Source organism: Budorcas taxicolor, chromosome 5 (assembly GCF_023091745.1).
Source record: "Budorcas taxicolor isolate Tak-1 chromosome 5, Takin1.1, whole genome shotgun sequence".
Lineage (NCBI taxonomy): Eukaryota > Metazoa > Chordata > Mammalia > Artiodactyla > Bovidae > Budorcas > Budorcas taxicolor.
The window spans coordinates 35307097-35330522 of NC_068914.1; the positions used below are offsets into that span (position 1 = coordinate 35307097).

The following is a 23426-nucleotide window of genomic DNA, read 5'->3' on the forward strand; positions in this document are numbered from 1 at the left end:
GAGCCCCAATGAACACGCTAAACAGTGTGAAAACCCCCATGCTTTCCAAAGTCTGTGTTCATTTAGACACGTTGAGAGTCTCTTTCCATATGATGACCATAAAGCAAACTATAGCACAACAATGATCAGAGTGAAGGCTGAGCAGACAGTGAAATTAAAATGCCTTTTGCCAGAGGAGCGAAGAGTGGCATCTTTTAAAATTAATACTTATTGAGAGAGAAATAAAAGCCATTGCAGCATTCCTCCAAGGCCTGATCCTCTTCTCCCCTTGTACAGTAGCACATCTGCTCATATGTACCTCAATATGCAGATCGTCAAACGACAGAGAAGGTCCCCACCAAGAACTGTTTCCCCAAGACGACGGCAGAAATGTGTGTTGGTAGAAACTCACCTCTTCCTGGAAGAGATTCTGCCTATTCTTCAGAGCTCGTAATCTGTTCTGCTTATCTTCATGCTCTAAATGCTCATCTGGTGGGTGGAAGTAGCCAATAAGGTCCTGCAGACTCAGACTTACAGACTCTATAGGTAAGTCTACTGTGGAAGCCTTCACCTTTTTGCTGAGAGCATCAAGGCCCCTAAAATAAATAACAAATATTTCTCCATATCAGTGAACCACAATTTTATTACTTTTCAATCTGTAGATGATTGAAGCTTTACTTTCTCTCCCTAAATACCTGTAAAAGGAACACTAAGAAAGGCCTTGTGCTCTGCTTAGTTACTGTCATGTCTGATTCTTTTGAGACCCCATGGACTGTAGCCCGCCAGGCTCCTCTGTCCATGGAATTCTTCACCAAGAATACTGGAATGGGTTGCCATGCCCACCTCCATGGTATCTTTCCAACCCAGGAATCAAACCCAGGTCTCCCACATTGCAGGTGGATTCTTTACCGTCTGAGCTACCAGGAAAGCCCTAGAAAGGCCCTAGTTTTTCTCAAACAAAAATAATGAATATTTTTAAATTAGAAATGTTATATTCTATCAAGTATATATAATGCTATGTTAAAGGCACCAGTATCAAGAAAAACTCATCTAGAAGAAAATCAAAAGGATCTGGAGAACTGAGACCTTTAAAACCATAGTCTAAATAATCAGAAACCAGTTGATTTTCATTTTAAAGCACAACATACTTTAAGTACTGAGATACAATTTCCCAGGTTTCTAATTCTAAAATTTACTTGTTTTTGGCATAGGAACTGTTTACTGCTATCCCATCACTAATACTCACTGTCATCCTGCCTAATTTCTGCCAATTTAAAATTTATCCCCACAATAAAAAATTAGAAAATTCACTCAATCAGAAAACAAAATATTAACATGCTTTTCCATTGTCTGAAAGAGATGTATTTTAAAAGTAGGATAAGAAACAGCATCAAGTTGTATTTTCTAGACTTTGAAAAAACTATGACTGCAATTTAAATGTGATAATTTGCTGTGCTTTGAGACGCTGAATTTAAAACTCATAGCTGTGTATCTTAAAAGAATTTTAAACAATAGTGTTTGTAAATAAAGAGTATTTCAAAATAAAATGCTTAGTAAAACAATACCCAACAGGTAGCATAAAGAATGGGAGAGTGTCTATACTATAGTTGATATAGCAATATTCATATTGGTCATGACAAAACTTGATACCTAAAAATATTACACTTCCTTCCCTGCCCTCTGCATTAGCAAAACTGTAAGACAATATTTTATTCCAAGGAAATATGTCTTTTGAGTTATCTGACTGTACTGCAATTTATATTTTAAAAAATTGTTGGTTCAGTCACTAAGTCATGTCTGACTCCTAGCGACCTCACAGACTATAGCACGCCTGGCTCCTCTGTCCTCCACTATCTCCCAAAGTGAAAGTGTTAGTCACTAAGTCATGTCCAGTTGTTTGCAATCCCATGGACTATAGCCTACAAGGCTCCTCTGACCGTAAGAGGCTATAGGCAAGAATAATGTGGTGGGTAGCCATTTCCATCTCCATGGGATCTTCTGACCCAGGATTTCAACCTGGGTCTCCTACATTGGCAGGCAGATTCTTTACCCTCTAAGCCACCCAGAATTACCACTATCTTCCATGGTTTGCTCAAATTCATGTCCATTTAGTCAGTGATGGTATATAACCATCTTATCCTCTGCCTCCCCTTTTTCCTTTTTGCCTTCAATCTTTCAATCATTAGGGTCTTTGCCAATGATTCAGCTCTTCACATTAGGCGGCCTAAGTATTAAAGCTTCAGCTTTACCTTCAATACTTCCAATAAATATTCAGGGTTGATTTCTTTTTGCAATGACTGGTTTGATCTCCTAGGAGTAAAAGGGACTCTCAAGAGTCTTCTCCAGCATCACAGTTCAAAAGCATCAATTCTTTGGCACTCAGCCTTCTTCACAATCCAACTCTCACATCTTTACATGACTGCTGCAAAAACCATAGCTATGACTATATGGACATTTGTGGGCAAAGTGATGTCTCTGCTTTTTAATAAACTGTCCAAGTTTATCATTGCTTTCCTTCCAAGAAGCAAATGTCACAGCTACAGTCACCATCCACAGTGATTTTGGAGCCCCCCAAAATAAAATATGTCACCGCTGTAACTTTTTTCCCTTCTATTTTCCATGAAGTGATGGGACCAGATGTCTGATCTTAAGTTTTTTGAATGCTGAGTTTCAAGCCAGCTTTTTCACTCTCCTCTTTCACCCTCATCAAGGGGCTCTTTGTCCCTCTTCACTTTCTGCCATTAGAGTGGTATCATCTGCATATCTGAGGTTGCTGATTTTTCTCCCATCAATCTTGAGTCCTGATTGTGATTCATCCAGTCCAGCATTTCGCATGATGTACTCTGCATATAAATTAAATAAGCAAGGTAACAACATACAGCTTTGTTGTACTGTTTTCTCAGTTTTGAACCAGTCAGTAGTTCACGTCCACTTCTAACTGTTGTATCTTGACCCATATATAGGTTTCTCAGAAGACAGGAAAGGTGGGGTCTGATACTCATATCTTTAAGAATTTTCCAGTTTTTTGTGATTTACACAGTCAAAGGCTTTAACGAAGTCAATGAAGCCGAAGTAGATGTTTTTCTGGAATTCCCTTGCTTTCTCAGTGATACAACAAACGTTGGCAATTTGATCTCTGGTTCCTCTGCCTATCTGAAACTCAGTTTGTACATCTGGAAGTTCTCAGTTCACATACTGCTAAAGACTTGCTTGAAGGATTTTTAGTATAATCTTGCTAACATGTGAAATGAATGCAATCGTATGGTAGTTTGAACATTTGGCATTACCTTCCTTTGGGAATGGAATTAAAAGTGACCTTTTCCAATCCTGTGGCCACTGCTGTTTTCCAAATTTGCTGACATGTTCAATGCAGCACTTTAATAGCATCATCCTTTAGGATTTTAAATAGCTCATCTAGAATTTCATCACCTGCACTAGCTTTGGTTGTAGTAATGCTTCCTAAGGCCCACTTGACTTCACAATCCAGGATGTCTGGCTCTAATTGACTGACCACACCATCGTGGTTTTCTGGGTCATTAAGATCTTTGTATAGTTCTTCTGTATATTTTTTCCAATTCTTCTTAACCTCTTCTGCTTCTGTTAGCTCTTTACCATTATTGTCCTTTATTGTGCCCATCCTTGCATGAAATATTCCCTTGATAGTCTTTCCCATTGTATTGTTTTCCTCTGTTTCTTTGTCCTGTTCACTTAAGAAGGACTTCTTATCTCTCCTTGCTATCCTCTGGAACTCTGCATTAAAATGGGTATATCTTTCCTTTTCTTACTTGTCTTTTGCTTCTCTTCATTGCTCAGCTATTTGTGAGGCCTTCTCAGACAACCACTTTGCCTTCTTGGGTTTCTTTTTCCTTGAGATGATTTTGGTCACTGCCTCCTGTACAAGGTTAAGAACCCCTGTTCACAGTTCTTCAGACACTCTGTCTACCAGATCTAATCCCTTGAATCTGTTCATTACCTCCACTGTATAATCATAAGGGATTTGATTTAGGTCATACCTGAATGGCCCAGTAGTTTTCCCTACTTTTCTTCAATTTAACCCTGAATTTTGTAATAAGGAGCATCTTTGTAACCAAAGATGGAGAAGCTCTATACAGTCAGTAAAAACAAGATCTGGAACTGACTATGATTCAGATCATGAGCTTAAAATAAGAAAAAAGAAAAGAAAAAAATGCTTCAAATTAAAAATTTGAACTTATGATGCTCAAAAACATAATTTTAAATATATCATCATTTACTCTAAATATTACTAATAATTTTGGAATATTTGACTTAAACCTTATAAACAGATGAAATAGTTAAACTGCATGACTATCCTAAAGTTTCTATCTAAACTTCCAAATCAGATACATCAATGAAATTCATCTATTACCTTGTCTTGTTATCTCTGTAAGTTCTTTCTACGCTAAAAAAAGCAACAGAAATGACTTGGCAGGAGAAAATTTTTTCTTCCTTTTTAAAATGAACACTTACATACAATGAAATATTGCTGTTTTAAACATTTTAACCCATCAATTCTAGCTGAATGATAAACATAACAAAGTCAAATTTAAATCTCATCTACAAATGTAAATAAAATTCAAAAATAACTCAAATATAATATCTACATTTTCAAACTTAAAGGGAAATAATAGTAAATGTCAGTTTTTAGATTATTAGGTTGAATATATCTGCTACAAAAAATGTAATCATTTAATTGCTTTCTAGGAGAAACTTGTCAGAAAATGCTGTCCAAGACTCTTTAAATTGTTTATCATGCATAGTTTTAGAACTTCTATCCAATATAAGGATGTTTTTCATCTTAATTTATCAAGGACAAAAGAATGAAAAAAAAAAAAAAAACTAGGGGAAACCAAAGGTGGTAGAATCACATTATGTCAAAACAAAAATCAAAGTTTATGAATTCTGTCCCTACATTTCATAACTTGAAGATTAAACCATATTACAAACAGATTTATCCCTTGTCCCATTTACTTCAAGAATACATTTACTAATATATACCTACAGGGAATTAATACACTTTAAAAAAAATAGTCCAGAAGAATAAAATACATTCCCCTATCAGTTCAGTTCAGTCGCTCAGTCGTGTCCGACTCTTTGCAACCCCATGAATCGCAGCACGCCAGGCCTCCCTGTCCATCACCAACTCCCGGAGTTCACTCAGATTCACGTCCATCGAGTCCGTGATGCCATCCAGCCATCTCATCCTCTGTCATCCCCTTCTTCTCATAGAAACAAATGCAAACACCCACCCTCACACACACTCCACGACCACTACCTTAACCTTGGTGACAGAGACCAGAATGATCACAGAAAATAAACTACATTAGAAAAATACAAATGTATAAACACAAAATAGATTTGACTTTCACTCTATGAAATAAAAAAGGTCTGAGTTTACATATTTTAAATAAGGCTTTTAATAGTATATGAATCTATATTAATAAAATGAATATCTAAAAAACTACCTTGAAAAATATCTGAATATTGTACAGATATTGAGGATTTTTAGTGATTTTATAAATGTGATAGAAGGATCAAATTATGTTACTTAACATAACCTTTACAATTTCTATAATCATGTAAAATTTTTCAGTTTCTAAGGGATATTAAAGAAGCCATATTAAATTATATCAGGCTACATTAAAGCTATATAAATTCAGGAATTCAAATAATTCAGTAATATTAACAAGCACATAAATAAATCTATATATATAGATACACATATATAGACATGATGAACAATATAACCAGCAGGTAAGTATTCCAGAAAGAAGAGGGAAAAACCTAAATTAAATTTCAATTTTTTAAAAAAATGAATACACAATTAAGGTTAGGTAATGTATGGATGTGAGAGTTGGACTGTGAAGAAGGCTGAGCGCCAAAGAATTGATGCTTTTGAACTGTGGTGTTGGAGAAGACTCTTGAGTCCCTTGGACTGCAAGGAGATCCAACCAGTCCATTCTGGAGATCAGCCTTGGGATTTCTTTGGAAGGAATGATGCTAAAGCTGAAAGTCCAGTATTTTGGCCTCCTCATGCAAAGAGTGGACTCATTGGAAAAGACTCTGATGCTGGGAGGGATTGGGGGCAGGAGGAGAAGGGGACAACAGAGAATGAGATGGCTGGATGGCATCACGGACTCGATGGACATGAGTCTGAGTGAACTCCGGGAGTTAGTGATGGACAGGGAGGCCTGGCGTGCTGCGATTCATGGGGTCACAAAGAGTCGGACACGACTGAGCAACTTTACTGAACTGAACTGAAGTGTAAAAAAAAGGGAAACAGACTCATTATGTTCATCCATGGCACCCGTTACACGATCACAGTAGAGAGAGAGATTTCAAAAGGAGATGCTGGGTAACTCAGGAAAAGACAGTAGCTTAGTGATAGGCTTGAGGTGAGAAATCAAAAGGAGAATAAACATAAACACAGAAGTAGAAAAGATTAGACTACATTTGCCAGAGGAAACATGGAATCTCATCCTGAAGTAAGAATTACATGTGTCAACTTGTGAATTACTTTTGGACAAGATAAAGTGAACAGGGACAGCATTTACTCTCTTCTGAAACAATTCCTCCCTCCCTCCACCCCCCCAAAAATACCAGACAAAATATTTGGGGAAGAACACATTTCAAGACACTGAACATCAAGATACAAAGGATAGATAGGGTAACAACCAAGGTGAGCTGTACAATTGTTCCAGTTTGCCTTAGAAGAATTTCTAAGCTATGATGTAGGTAGGTAAGGGAACCCAAGTGAGGCACAGAAGACTCACTGAGTTGAGGAGACATTGCTGAAAGTCGGGAATACCTAGGGTGCTAGAGTTTGCAGGACATAGTCCCAGAGAGGAGATAGCTTTACAAGAGTGGACTCTAGAGGACTAAAGAGGATCCCTTTCAAATACTCAGCCGACTACTGATCAACATGTACACATGAGAAAACTGACTTCAGCAGGGAACAGAACCCCCCGAAATGATTAGAGGGGACAGTAGTCAACCCTTACACAGGTTCTGAAGTCAACCTCCTTCCATCAGCCAGACTAGAAGTCCTCATAACTCATGGGGCACCAAGTTGAGGATACAGATAGGCTTGCTTCAATAGCAGAGACTAACTAGCCTTAGATTCAACCCTGCTCTGCTCCCACCCCAAAAACTCAAAAAGCAAATTCCAGAAGAATCAAACTTGACTGAGTAACTTAACTGGCTCCCAGAAAAATCTCAAAAACATTGACAGGAAGACAAAAATATACAGTATCCAACAAATTTACAATGTCTGACAACTAAACAAAAATGACCAGATATATAAAGCATAAAAGATAATCATAAGTAAAAAGAAAAATCAACGAACCAAAGAAAAGCTGACAATATTATACCCAAGGGAAAAAAAAAAATCACTTAAAATGAAGGTAAAATAAGAACATTTCAGAAATAAGTACAATGGCCAAAGGTGCTCATCTCCAACTGACCTGCACCATAAGAAATGTAAAAAGAAGAACTTTGGGACTAAAGATAAACTACCTAAAGGAAATGCAAATCCTCAATAAAATAATGAAGACAAAAACAACTGAAATGGTAACTCTGGGCACAAAATGTTTAGTGTTTTTTGTGTATTTAAATCTCTTTAAAAAATATAACCTTAAATGAAAATTATAAAAATGTATTTTGGGGTTTATAATATCAATCAAAGCCAAATGTATAACAAAAACATAACAAAGACTGGGAGAGAAGTATTCTATTGAAATGTCCTTACATTATTCATAGAGATGAAATAACTTGAAATTACAAGTTAATGACATATGCTAAAAATCTTAAGCAACCATGAAAATGACAAAAAATTATAACTAACAAGCCAACAAAAACAAGATTAAGATAAAATTGCAGAAAATATTCAAACAACACAAAAGAAGGCAGGAAAAGAAGGAAAATGGACAAAGACCACATAAGACAAATACATAAGGAATAATAAGATGGCAGGCAAAACTATATATCAATAATTGTACAAATATAAATGGACTAAATTTTACAGTTAAAAGGAAGTGATTGTCAAAGTGGATAATAATTCAAGACCTAACTACATACTGCATAAAAGAAATGCCCTTCAAAGATGCAAATTAGTTAAAAGTAAAAGTTCTTTAAAAAATATACAACGCTAACACCAAGAAAAGCAAGAAAGCAGGAGTTCAATATTAACATCATACAAATTTGATGTCATAGCAAATATCAGGGATTTTAAAAAGGTAATTTCATAATAAAGGTGCCAGTTTATTATATTCTAAATTTTTATGAATCTAACAACAGAGCTTCAAAATACATGAAGAAAAAGAACTGCCAGGAAGAAGTAGAAAGATCCAGTTATAGTCCAAAATTTCAATGCCCTTCTCTCAATAATGAATAGAACATAGACTGAAAATCAGTAGGGAAACAGACAATCTAAACAACATTATCAGCCAACTAGACCAAATGGACCTTGTTAGTACTCTACGCAATCAAAGGAAAATGGGCACATGGAACATTTATTTCCCAGTGCACACAGAATACTTAGCAAGACTGAACATTTCCTCAGAAAGCAACTAACAACAAACATTATGAAAATGTCTGAAAGGACTTGTGACTGAGTTGATTTGTATGATCTTGGTTATAAAGCTAACAAAAGAGGGATCCATTCCTAGACTGAGTTATAACACTCTTCCTGGTTCAGTGACAGTGAAGGATATAATTTTTTCAGGTTGAACTGAAGTAGTCATGCCTGCCTCTGCATCAACCTATGCACATCCTCCACTGTACCTAAACCATCTCTAGATTACTTAGGATAGACACTACAATGTAAATACTATGTAAATAGCTCCCAGCATGCAGCAAATTCAAGTTTTGCTTTTTGGAACTTCCTGGGCCATAAGTCACATCTGGATAAATTTAAAAGCACGCAGTCTTTTAAGTATGTTTTCTGACCTCTAAGATATTAAATTAGAAATCAGTAACAGAAGGATCTTTGGAAAATCCCAAATATGTGGAAGAGGAGGGCATGGCAACCCACTTCAGTATTCTTGCCTGGAGAATCCCCATGGAAAGAGGAGGCTGGCTGGCTACAGTCCATGGGGTTGCAAAGAGTTGGACATGACTGAGCAACTAAGCACAACACAAATATTTGAATACTAAACAACCTATTGGACAAAGAAGCAATTAAAAGAAAACACAGCACAACAAAAAGTGACAGGGGACACTAAGGACAGATATTTTAGCACTAAAGGACATAGGAAAGGTCTCAAATTAATGATATCAGCCTTCATCTTCTGAAAGCAAAAAAAGAAGAGAAATTAAACCCAAGGGAAGCAGAAAAAAGAAAGATTACAGGTCAGACTGGGAATCAGATAATCTTTTAAACTGATTATCCCTCCCTCAGTTCCAGGATCTCCCTCAGATATCAAAATTTATGCTCAAGTCACTTATATAATAATGGTATAGTATGGGTTTCCTGGTGGCTCAGAAGATAAGAATCCACCTGCATTGGGAAGGCCCAGGTTCAATCCCTGCATTCCTTCCCTAGAGAAGGAAATGGCTACCTGCTTCAGTATTCTTGACTGGAGATTCCAATGGACAGAGGAGTCTAGTGGGCTACAGTCCATGGGGTCACAAAGAGTTGGGTATGACTAAGCAACTGAGTGTGTGTGCTCATGCGTGCACACACACACACACACACACACACACATATAATTATTACTAAAAAATATTGAGTATAGTCCCCTGAACTATCCAGTAAGTCCTACTTCTTCATTTTAAATACAGTAGTGTGTTTTTGTTAATCCCAAACTCCTAATTAACTGCTCCTGTCCTCTTTCACTTTTGGTAGTCGTGAGTTTGTTTCTATGTCTATGGATCTATTTCTGTTTGGATATTAAGTATATTTGTATCTTAAAAAAAAAAAGATCCCACATACAAGTGAAATTTCACTTTCATATAACCTACTAATATTCTTCTGTATACTTTAAATCATCTCTAGATTACCTACATAATACTATGTAAATAGTTATAAATACAATATAATGTTATGCAAATAGTTGCCACCATGCTTCAAATTCAAGTTTTGCTTTTTGAATCACTCTGGAATTTTTTCCTAATATTTTTGATCCATGGTTGGTTGAATCTATAGATGCAAAATTCCTGGATATAGAGAACTGTCTAAAGTTAAATATGGGTTATATAACTAACCTATTTTATCAAGAGAAGTCTAATGAATGAATTTCATTCAAATAACCCAAATAAAAATTGAATTTTATTATGCAGCAGCAAATACCTAGTAAGTACTTTTACCACAGAAACCAAATTTCACATGTTTGGTTCTCTAATCAATTAAGCAAGAATTAAGATTCTAAAATTAATCTTCCAAATCACAGGTTCTTTAAAAAAAAAATATGAGTACTCTTGAGCAAAGAGCGAATGTGTGAAAGTCAATCACATCCAAGATGAATTTTTGTATCTTGATCAACATAGAAAACATCACTTAAGGCATAGCATCACAACATTGAGTCTAAACACTGATACAGTATCTTTCTGACCAAATACACTTTAAAACAAATAATTTTTTTCTGTCATTAAGCTAGCTCTTTCTTGCCAAATGCAATCTCAACAGTGCCTCTGAAAACACCACACAAGTCACACTGTAACAAAAACTTCTATAGTTGAAGAAATCAGTAGTGATGGACAGACTACAAAGAATATAGGCTATTTTAAAGATTTATGGTTATTTTCCTCAATAGAACTGACTGGGCAGTATTAAAGAAGAACTATGGAAAGGACAAGATGGAAAACGTCTAAGTTGAATTGATCCTAAATAAGTCACAATTTCACAGTTAAAATGTTGTTATAAAAAATAAGAATCTGATGATGCCTACTTCAGCAAGCATTACTCCATCTGAAAAGGGTTAAGATTTATGTGAGACAGAGAATTGAGATAAATACTAGGGATATGATGAAGCTGAATGCCGTGCACATGCTTTGATTTCATGAAAGTATGCACAGAAATGCACACACAGTGCAATGGTTTATAAAAGAAGCAGAGAATAATTAACATTCATATAATCTTAGGTGGTAAAGGTCTTTTATATGCTGTAAAACCAAGACATGATTTATTGAGCAAACCACGATGGAAAAAGCACTTTAAGATCTTTTCCAAACCAAAAAAGATGGGGAAATATTTAAAATGTATATAGGAAATTAATATCTCTAACATAGAAAAAGCTCATAATGGCCTAGTATAATATAAATATTATCAAATAAAAGGGCAAATCACAAAGAAAACATAAATGAAGAAACTTGGCCAAAAATTACAAGATATACTCATTGGTTATATCATTATAAATAAATATGTGGAGAAGGAAACAGCAACCCACTCCAGTATTCTTGCCTGGGAAATCCCATGGATAAAGGAGCCTGGTGGGCTGCAGTCCATGGGGTCTTCAAGAGTTGGACATGACTGAGTGATTAAACAGTAACAAATAAATATGTATATACTATAAATATACATATATTTACATACATGCATGCACGCATGTTCAGTTGCTTCAGTCATGTCTGACTGTGCGATCCTATGGACTATAGCCCTCCAGACTCATCTGTTCATGGGGATTCTCCACAGAAAAACTGGAATGACTTGCCATTTCCTCCTCCAGGGATCTTTCCGATCCAGGGAACGAACCCGTATCTCTTATGTTTCCTGCATTGGCAGGTGGGTTCTTTACCACCTGTGCCACTTGGGAAGAGCATATACACATATATATCAGTTTTGCCCATCTTTAAATTGGCAAGTGTAAAAACAGATATAATACCTATCACCAACCAGAGGATTTAGTGGTATAGGGTTCCCAGAAAACACTCTGGACACAAATTAGACTTAGTTTTGCAGATATGCAATTGTTTCCATTATTACATGGGAAAACTTACTTATTACAAGAATCACTTAAAAAAAAAAGTTCAAAATTCACAAAGTATCTAGGCAGTACCACCCTCAGTGTGAAAATGCTAGCACAAGGGTATGTTATAGAATAATTCTCACATACAGCTAACAATTATAAGTTACCTATAAAATTCCTAAAACCACAGTCATTTCTTAAAAAATCATTTAAAGGAAATATACTCAACACTCTATAAGAATCTATAAGGGAACAGAATTTGAAAAAGCACAGATATATGCATATGTATAACTAAGTCACTTGGCTATATACCTGAAACTAACACATTGTAAATCAACTATATTCCAATTTAAAAAAGAAAAACACAAAATCATTTAACTAGCATTTCCTAATGTGTTCAGCAGAATTGCCAAACTGTATGAGATTTACCAACATAATATGTTTTAGAATTGTTTATTTGTAATCTGAAATTGAAATAAAATATCAAGCAACCACAACAAAGAAGGAAAATGTACCTAATAAATCTATTAAAAAGGAAGACTGTGCTCCGGATGACACGTGCTGTCCGTGATTCTTCATGCTGAGATCTGGATAAATTTAGGCCATCATCCATGTGTCCTTCATGATGCATAATAGCCTGCATGAAAACAAAAATAGCTCCATTACTCCCAACATCCTTTTTTCAACTGGGTGTTAGGAAGATGTGCACTCAAAAAGGTGAGCCATGACAATACACAGAGTCTAAAGACAGGTGAAACAGGCTGTATGCAGTCATGGTCAGGTAAAGTGATATGCACAGGTTCCTGTACAAATTCATCGTTCAATATATTTATTCAGCTGTTGCTTTAAACATGAATCAGTTGTTGTTTAAAGCACAAATCAATAAATGTATTGATTTGAAAACCAAATATTAGAGTGCTTTCACATATCTATATTCAATAATTCATCCACAGTCTAAACAAACTCTGAAGAAGCAAAGGAAAACATTACATGGGATATCAGTTATACAGTAATTCTGAACATAGCAGGGTTAATTTATAAGCACTGAACAATGCTTCTAAGGTATCTCAGTTCTTTTTAAAAATGTATTTTATTGTATTATTTCTTTTGTTAGGCTTTATATTTCTGAATATACAACATAAAGAGATAATTGAACAGCTGAATGAATTTTACAAAGTGCAACAACTCTGTAACACCCAATCAAGAAAGAGAATGTTACGGCACCTTAAAACTGCCCCTAGTGCTCACTTCCTGTCCCTGTTCTTCAAGGTATTTCCCATCTTCAGGACTTTCAACAGCAAAGATCACTTGTGTACTGTATGTAAATAGAACCATTTGTGCCTAACTCCCTTCAGTCAACACCAACAGCAAGATGTCTTCAGAACATTTAACCAGATAAACTGAACAAAAATTAGCAACTAGAACTAATATCACAAACTATCTAAAAAGCAATGTAAAGAGGATTTTCCCTATACCAAAATCAATGAGACAGAGATACAAAGTCTTTTTTCTTCTATTCAAAGTGTTTTTTTATTTTTGCCATTCCAAAGAACGCCTGGGATCTTAGACTAAACCAAACTGGGTTTAGTCTATGAATATAAGGATTCTTAAGTATTGTGATGTCTTCTACCAGAGACTGAATCTTTGCCCCCTACAGTGGAAACTGTGAGTCTTAACCACTGGACCATCAGGGCAGTCCTAAAGTCAATCACAAACCTTAAATGCATTCACTGACAAAGAAAAAAATGACCATAATGGAGCAATATATTACTCATTTTAAGACTCTAAAAAACAAAAACAAAATTGAAAAGAGGAATTAATTAAGATAAAAAGAGAATTCAATGAACCAGAAAGAAATAAACCCCAAATGTTTATTTTTTGAGAAGATAAATGAAAGAGATTAAACTCTCACAAAGCAGGCCAAAGATAAAATTGAAAGAAAGAAATAAACACAGGAAATAAGATATAAGATACACAAGACATTAAAATTATAAAATATAATAAATCAATGCCGTATGAGACTTAATGCCCCCTCCGATTTTTTTTTTTTTTAAGAACATAACTGACTAGCCCAGAGGACATGGATAACTTCCTAGCCAAATTTAAAAAATCATCAAAAGAAATCTCCTTAATGTAGAAAATTTGGTGATATCAACTTATTTAACAGAGATTGGAAAAGAAATTTAAGATCCAATATTTAAAAGATCATAGGACTAGAAAATTTCACAAGTGAGCTCTGATGGACCTTCAAAGATAACATACTCTTTTAATAGTAGACTAGTAAATGAACAATGACTGCTGCCTGTCTTTACATAGTCTGTCACCTATGAATGGTCTATATTTTCCAATGGTTGAAAAAAGACAAAGGAAAGAATACTTTGTAAACTTTGAAAATTGTATGAATTTCAAATTTAATATCCATAAACAAAGAAAAATTAATGCATAAATTTATCAAGTGAATATATGTGGCAATTCTAGGTGAGTTCTAAAATAAAATATAAGTAGAAACCAATAAGATTTAAGAAGAACAATAAACTTGGCCAAACTGGGTTTAATCTATGAATATAAGGATTCTTAAATATTGTGATATCTATTAACTTATCTATCAACAAAGTAAAAACACTAAAACATGATTTTATCTCCCTTCAACTGATAAAATTTAGCAATCATATCCACTTTTATTAAAGTCAGATAAAATGAAATAGCAGAATATTATTTTAGTATATAAACTAGTTTAATTGTCTACAGGACGCAAGAAGGCATAACTTCAGCGAAAGAGCAGTGAAAATTCACCATCAGAAGTCATACTGAGATAAACAACCAGAATATATGAAATGACAGCAAGTTGAGATAAACGTGACTTGGGTGCGATAACAAAAAACACAAAAAAACTAAAATTTCAACCCTTTCATGGTTCACAGCCTTGTTGTGGCGAAGGGCTACGTAACTCAATGAAGCTATGAGCCACACCCCGTGCAGGGACACCCAAAAGTGATGGATCGAAGTGGAGAGTTCTGACAAAACACGGTCTACTGGAGGAGGAAATGGTAACCCACTTCAGTATTCTGTCCAGAGGAGCCTGGCAGGCCATACAGGTCATGGGGTCGAAAAAAGTCAAACAGGACTGAGCAACTAAACAACAACAACAAAGCCACATCTAAAACTGCTCACCATACAAACACCAGAGAGTTCATCAGGGTGGGACTGGACCTCTAGCATGCAAATAACATAGCAAGTGGCTGAGAGAGTAGCTACTTGTTTTGGCCTTGCATTCGTGTTTTTTACTCATTAAGAATGACTGCCATACACAGTGTTTTTGTACATTCTTACCTTACGTTGTATGGATCCCATTCTCACCGATTTCACATCCACAGACTGGTAAGTGAGCCACAAGCCTGTATTGATATGCTGTATATAACATACCGAGTCTCCATATTTTATTTCAGAGGTTCCCATGCCATCAACTTCTTTTCTCACTCCTACATCCAATTTTTCCTGAGAGAGGGGAAAAAAAAAGATAAGCAAAGACTTTAAAAAATACTGGTTTAATATCAAAAGAACTTTGCCTTGTTGTAAATCACGTTCCCTGAAAAATATAGCCCTCTGAAATAATAATGGTCAAATGTTCTATTGTAGCAGTTCAACCTCTACTGGAAACTGAGTAGGAGATTGCAAAGATGAATAACATACTCCTGAATTACTCATACGGGTAGAAAATTATTTCAGCCATAACACAAAATTTTATATTGCTTCATGGCACACTCCAAACTAGGGACCTTAAAATCAGTAATTTAGGTTTCATACTCTTTCCAGATTATTATTTTTATGATTGATGACAAAGAGTATAGGTTGGAGGGACAGAAAATCCAATCTTGAGCCTAATCTCTGCCACTTAGTACCTCTGAGGCCTTAGGATAAGTTAATTAAACCTTTTAAACCTCTGTTTTCTCATCTGTAAATAAAGTTAACAAGAGAACCTCCCCCACAGTATCAGAAAAAATGAGATAATGAATGCAACACTTTCAGCACAGTATCTGGGATAAAATAAACACTTTAATAAACTTTCATGATTTTGACCATGCATCTGTTATTTATAATGGTAATGATAAATTTTGTTTTAATGAAGGTGTTAGGAATAATGATGATTTCTTTTAAACACTAATCAAGGATATAATTCAGTTTCAATATAGTTTTTGGACTACAGAGCTCCCTATGCTAGGAAGAAACAATCAATCCTCTGATACCAACTAAATATTTCCTTTCAATCCTTATTTGTTTTAATGCTTCTTCCTTCAATTTTCCCTTCCATGTTTCATTCTGGTCTTCGAAAACTCATTATATCTTGAAGTTCTGTATGATTATTAAAATAACAGGAAAAAAATCTAATATTCTTTTGGTTACAATATCTTTTTTCTGGTTTCTTATTGTTCTTGTTCTAATTTTCTTGTTAAATTTAAGTTTTGTCTATCTCTGGCTGTCAGAGCATTGTTTGAAATCAGTACTAGTTATATAAATATTTCTGAAAATTAGGTTGGAATCAATTTTATGTCTGTTAAACCACCAAAAGGAACAATTCAAGTGAAACAGAAATTTTGATTTCTTATGGCATTATTGCTGCTGCTGCTGCTGCTAAGTCGCTTCAGTCATGTCCGACTCTGTGCGACCCCATAGACGGCAGCCCACCAGGCTCCCCCGTCCCTGGGATTCTCCAGGCAAGAACACTTGAGGGGGTTTATTACACCACACTAATAATTAACAACTCCAAAATAATTATGGACACTCTGTCAACAATTGAAAATTAAAACTTAAATGAGTTTAGATTCTTAATGCAAAAAGGCTCAAGGTCATATAAGAAAGTGAATGCAATTTTAAGTTAAGTTGATTTAACCATTATGCAAATAACCTGAAACACTATGCTAAGAATATGCAATAAAACAGATAATAAACCATTCCAATTTCATTCTATCAAACCAGGTAAAACTACAAGTCTACTTAAACCAATCCTCTAAATAGAAAATTTAAATTCTAGGGAAAATATTTAACAATGCAATTATCTCCTCAAAATAAAACAAGGAGCTTCTAACATGCTTTTTGTTTTTCCTTTATCCCACGAAATTGGCTTCTAGTCTATTTATAGGCTTGTGGATTGGGCTTTGAAAAACTGCAGCTACTAAGTGCAAAGGTATGCTGTGCTTGCTTTTTACTGAAGTGCTTCACATCACTCTCTGGATTAGAACTTTTAATTTCAGAACTTCACGATGACCATGTTTTTGTAATTATTCTGATTCCCAAGTCAAGTAAGAACTGCTAAAGTGACATTAGAGGGAAAAAAAAAAAACACACCTGATTATTTGCTGTTTAAAAGAACAAAAGCCAGTCATGTCCTTTCCTTCTTTTATTTCCTATCATTTTCTGTAGTTCAAGTTTAGGAGACATCCAGGTAAAAATAATCTGGATGATCTGACCCATCACCATGTTAAGAACATGACAGCTGGTAAAAGCATCTAATAGAAAACTAGTCTGTCTTACCAGAAATAAAGTGTCCAAGTTAGGTGAGAAGTCAGATTCCTAAAACCCTGTATTAGCTAACCTATACCTAAATTAGTGATCTTTAGTTTTAGCGTTACTTTGATATATTACATAAATCATCTATATTTAGTTTTGTTTTTAGTTATTCTGGCTTTGGGAAATGATTGTGGTTTAGTTAGGCTAATCACCCCATAGACAACAGTTAGAAAACTGGAAAAAAAATATTTTTTAGAATCTGTTGTTAGGCATTTCAGAGAGACCAAAAGCAGAAAGTGAACAGCAGACTTCTCTATAAAGACAAGTCATCTGTAAGATGTACCCTTTGCCTAGCGGCTTGCCCCGTCCAATCTGCTTAGAGCTCAAGCAGAAGAAAAGCTGCTGCCTTATTTGATACTTAAGGTATCAAAGGACACAATTTTGGGCTCACAAGCAGACAAAAAAATTAGACGAGCTAAATCCTGGATGAGAAAAGTAGCCACAAAATCTGTTTATGCAATCTGCCAATTCTTGTTAACCATTATACTATGCGCACCCAGGGGAGGCCTAGTAAATAGCAGCAGCTAGACTCCAAAATAACTGAGCACAAACTGTACAAGCAACAGCCCACCGCCAAAGAAAGAAGAAACTGGAGCTTCAGTTCAGCAAGATTCACTGCCTGAAAAAACCAAAGTCACTCTTCAGAAAAAATAAAATAAAATAACCCCAATCCCAGCATTCAAATAATCCTACTCATGAATGCTTGGAAAATCTAATTTCCAAATGAATATTCATATGGTTCCAGAAGTTTAAAAGATCAGCCTGAAAAATAAAAAGTGATGTTTTGGCATTGGGTATGTCAATCTCGCTTATGACCAAGTCACAACTATGTCTGAACAACTGTTCTCCTTAAATTATATATACTGGACATAATATTGGAAATTAGACTCATTAGGAGATTTAAGCTAGTCCTAATAGCATTATGTTTTAATTATATGGACCAGGTAGTCAAAGAGATTCTTCTGGCATTAACTGAAATTTTCCTTAAATGTCCCCAAATTATTCTGTCAAGTGGCTGAGAGAAAGAAGACAAGGCCTACATCCTTAGATGATGGAGTATTTTGGTACAAGCCAGTTGTCCTTAAGACAAATAGTGGCTAAAGTTATGAGCGTTAAAAGGTCAAAACTGAATTTATTTGCTTCTATACAGGGGCACATTTTGGCAAAGAATAGCTGGTCACTGTGAAATATGAGTCTAATAATACTACAGGTTAAGAGAAATTGCTGAGATGGACAGGCCAGGTCAAGCTTAGCCCATCCAGGGCACAACTGCAAAAAAAACACACAGCTGACCTTAGTCCTGATGTTCAGAAGCTTCATGAGGAAAAATTCCAGCAGGTGGGTTTGTAGAGAGAAGGGCTTAAAACTTTTCCTGTATTGGGAGATGTAAGCAGCTTGTAGAAGGCCCCTCTATTGTCTTTTCACTAACCTTAAACCAGGTACCCCCATGCTCTACTCATTTTTGGCCCTAGCTCACCTTTCAAATCTTTTCATCACACAATAGTTTGCAACTTGTTGGTTCTTTCCCTAAGTCAAAGAAGCAGAAATGAATAAGTAATTAACAGATGACCAGATCACTTCCCTAACTTCCCCTTTGGAAATCTCACAAATAAATCATGTGAACAAGAAAAAGAAAGTGAAGGCACTCAGTCATGTCCAACTCTTTGCAACCCCATGGACTATAGCCTACCAGGCTCCTCCATCCATGGGATTTTCCAGGCAAGAATACTGGAGTGGGGTGCCATTTCCTTCTCCAGGAATCTCACAAATAAACTGTCAACAAGCCAGTATCTACAGAAAGATCACGAGAAGCCGATGAGCCTGCACACTGTTGGGGATGGCCAAGACTCTGACTCCCTATCTCAATGATTCACTAGATTACTTCCTGGTCTCCCTTTAAAAGCTTTCACTGCCATGCAGAATCTTCACAGGTGATTTTGGGGGTTGCTGAGTCCACCATAACCCCAGACGGCTAGTTATTCTGATTCAAGACAACCTTCCTTTCTATCAACGTTTGTGACTATTGATTTTGTGAGCAAAGAGCAGCACACCTGATTCAATAACAGAGGGTCTTTGAGGAGCTTCCATGGGGACAGTGAAACAAGGACACAGAGCCTTAGGAGAAGCCCTCTAAAATCTTGTACTATATTTTCCCTCCCCTGGAGTGTGGGCAGAACCAATGAACATGATGGGGTATCACTTCTGCGGTTAGATTGTGTTACACCACGAAGGCGAAAAGACCCAGCAGATGTAGTCAGGGTCTCTATTCAAGTGACCTGGAGCAAATAAAATGGGAGGCTTCCCAGGGTGAGTCATACTTAATCTGGTGCGGTATTTTTTTTTTTTTAATTTTAATTTTTACTTTATTTTACTTTACAATACTGTATTGATTTTGCCATACATTGACATGAATCCACCACGGGTGTACATGCGTTCCCAAACATGAACCCCCCTCCCACCTCCCTCCCCATAACATCTCTGTGGGTCATCCCCGTGCACCAGCCCCAAGCATGCTGTATCCTGCATCAGACAGACTGGCGATTCGTTTCTTACATGATAGTGTACATGTTTCAATGCCATTCTCCCAAACCATCCCACCCTCTCCCTCTCCCTCTGAGTCCAAGAGTCCGCTCTACACATCTGTGTCTCTTTTGCTGTCCTGCATACAGGGTCATCATTGCCATCTTTCTAAATTCCATATATATGTGTTAGTATACTGTATTGGTGTTTTTCTTTCTGGCTTACTTCACTCTGTATAATCGGCTCCAGTTTCCTCCATCTCATTAGAACTGATTCAAATGTATTCTTTTTAATGGCTGAGTAATACTCCATTGTGTATATGTACCACAGCTTTCTTATCCATTCATCTGCTGATGGACATCTAGGTTGTTTCCATGTCCTAGCTATTATAAACAGTGCTGCGGTGCAGTCTTTAAAAGAGGATTTAGGCTTTCCTTAAGCACAGAGACTACAGTGAGTCCCATCGATTCCATTCTGCTTACAATCTTCCTCTTCAGGACATTTGCACTAATAGACCCCTCGGCCAGCTTTCCAATCTCAGAAAGCAAGTCCATATAAAACATCCCTTCATATATATGTCTCTCATTCTGGCACTATCTCTCTGGTTAAACTCTGACTGATATACTTCATCTTTTTTTTCATTTTTGTTGTTGTTGTTGTCTTTTCTTACTTCATTTTTAAGGGCGTTGTTTTCTTTCTAATTTTACAAGCAAAATCTGTTCATTGCAGACACCTACAAATACCTAAAGGTATCAAAAATTAAAGATCACCTATAGTCCTCATCTCTTCCAGACATAACCATCATTAACATCTTGTTGCATTTCTTTCCAGCATCTCCATTTTTAAACTTGAAGTATAATTGGCCTACATGATGTTAGCTCCAGGTATACAACACAGTGATTCAATCATAATGCTATACATTACAAAATCATTACTATGATGTCTAATTACCATGTGTAATCTAAGAAAGTACAATATTATTAATTATATTCCCCATGCTGAACATTTCATTCCTATGACTTATTGATTTCTAACTGGAAGTTTGTACCTTTTAGTCTCTCTCCCTTCTGGCAACCAATAGTGTTTCTTCTCTGTATCTATGAGTCTGTTTTGTTATGCTTGTTCATTGGTTTGTTTTCAATTCTGCATACATATATATATATATATATATATATGTGAAATTATGCAGTGTTTGTCTTTCCCTGACTCAGCAGCATACCCTCTATGTCCATCCATACTGTTGTAAATGGCGAGATTTCTTTTTTCAGATGAGTAACATTTCATCATATATATTTGTATATATACCATATCTTCTTTATCCATTCACCTATCGATGGGCACTAACCAATCTTAGTTAATGTAAACAATGTTGCAATGAACACAAAAATGCATATATCCTTTCAAATTAGTGAAACACCTCATCTTAACCACAGATGGTTTCACCAAGCTCACTGTCAGGCTTAATGCTATTTACAGTTACCATAAAAACAAAAACAGAATTTCTCTTATGTTCTGTAAAACCATAGTGGGCATTACTTTCTACTATACTATCAAAACCCTTTGAGAAACACCACTTGAATGCAAGAATTTATTCTGAATTTAATCCTGATTAAAAGCAAAAATCCATCTGCATTGATAAACATCATATAACTATTTTGATAACAAAAAAAAAGCCCAAGTTATCCATTTTGATTTTAATTTTTAGATATTTAATCAATCACTAAGCAACCATAATATGCAGGTGATCACAGATGAGCAACATTTCTTTTTATCTGCTATTCATTACTATTAAATCACAAGTTTTATCATTAAAGGGGGCTTTAGATTTACTATTAATAATACTTAGGTTCAGAGTCTAGATCTGCCACTTAACTAACCTAAGCCTAAATATAGTCATCTACATAATGAAGATTAAAAACAGTATCTAAGCTTCATTGAACTAGGATTAAATATGGAGAAGTCAATGGCCACCCACTCCAGTACTCTTGCCTGGAGAATTCCATGGACGGAGGAGTCTGGTGGGCTGCAGTCCATGGGGTTGCTAAGAGTTGGGCACGACTGAGCGACTTCACTTTCACTTTCATGCACTGGAGAAGGAAATGGCAACCCACTCCAGTGTTCTTGCCTGGAGAATCCCAGGACAGAGGAGCCTAGTGGGCTGCCATCTATGGGGTCGCACAGAGTCAGACATGACTGAAGCAACTTAGCAGCACCAGCAGCAGCAGAATTAAATAAGAAAACACATAAAAAGGACTTGGCACATTACTTGGCACATTATAAACTGTTAGCTTGACTCTTATTTTTATTGTGTGGGTCTATACATCTTAAAACATATTAAACATTTTTTTGAGCCAAGAATAAAAATGTCAAATAAAAACATGCTAAAACTATGTCCTAAAAATATTTTGTTCTATTTTTACAATTTGCTCCATAATCCTTGTAATCTCATTGGAAGTCTTATTTGAGGTTGGTATTCCATTATTTCAATAGCCAAAGGTTTCTATTCATGGTTCATGAGAGGAAAAAGACTGGATAAAATCACCCACAGAGGAACATTTTAGTGGCATTTCAAGCTAAAAAAAAAAAAAAAATGACATCTTGGGGGCAGTGTAATACACGGGTAATTGTCAACCTACCTTATGATTAAAACTGACATTTCAATGTAATGGTTTAAAATTCTAGGAGTAGAGAAAGTGAAGAAAAGGTCTATGAAAACCTGCATTAATCAAATGGAATTTTTCATGATATAAAATGCTTTCTTTAAAAAAAAGACCAAGGATTTCACAATATATATGTACATCAAAACATCACATTGTAAATCTTATTTTCACACATTATTAAATGTCAGTTATATCTCCCTAAAGCTGAGGGGGAAAAGGGGACAACATCGGTGATATTATAAATTGTCTTTCACTTTATTGTGTTTATTCTGAATACATCCAATCATCAACAATTGTTGATTATTCTGCAAATCCTGAATATGAGAATGGCTAGTGAGTATTCACATTAGTACAAAGATATCCCAATGACAGTTTAAAAAATCGCTCCTTATATTAACTGGTAGAACAGGTTTTTAAAGCTGTTCTCAAAATTTTAAGTAAGAATGATCTTGAAGTGAAGTGAAGTGAAAGTCGCTCAGTCATGTCCAACTCTTTGGGACCCCACAAATGATACTGTCCATGGAATTCTCCAGGCCAGTATACTGGAGTGGGTAGACTTTCCCTTCTCTAGGAGATGTTCCCAACCTAGGGATCGAACCCAGGTCTCCCACATTACAGGTGGATTCTTTTACAAGTCCAAGAATACTGGAGTGGGTAGCCTACCCCTTCTCCAGGAGATGTTCCCAATCTAGCGATCGAACCCAGGTCTCCCACATTACAAGTGGATTCTTTTACAAGTCCAAGAATACTGCAGTGGGTAGCCTACCCCTTCTTCAGCAGA

The 23426-nt window shown here is 35.8% G+C and overlaps 1 protein-coding gene across 1 annotated transcript in view; it reads right to left on the reverse strand.

Moving 5' to 3' along the window:
- The window catches only part of RYR2 (ryanodine receptor 2), a 582989-nt gene that overhangs the window by 391170 nt on the left and 168393 nt on the right, over window positions 1-23426 (reverse strand). The window contains exons 13-15 of the mRNA XM_052640524.1: window positions 15231-15395; window positions 12416-12537; window positions 392-575 (exon numbers count right to left, since the gene is read on the reverse strand). Of these exons, the coding sequence (XP_052496484.1) occupies window positions 392-575; window positions 12416-12537; window positions 15231-15395 (471 nt within the window). The remainder of the gene's footprint in view (window positions 1-391; window positions 576-12415; window positions 12538-15230; window positions 15396-23426) is intronic.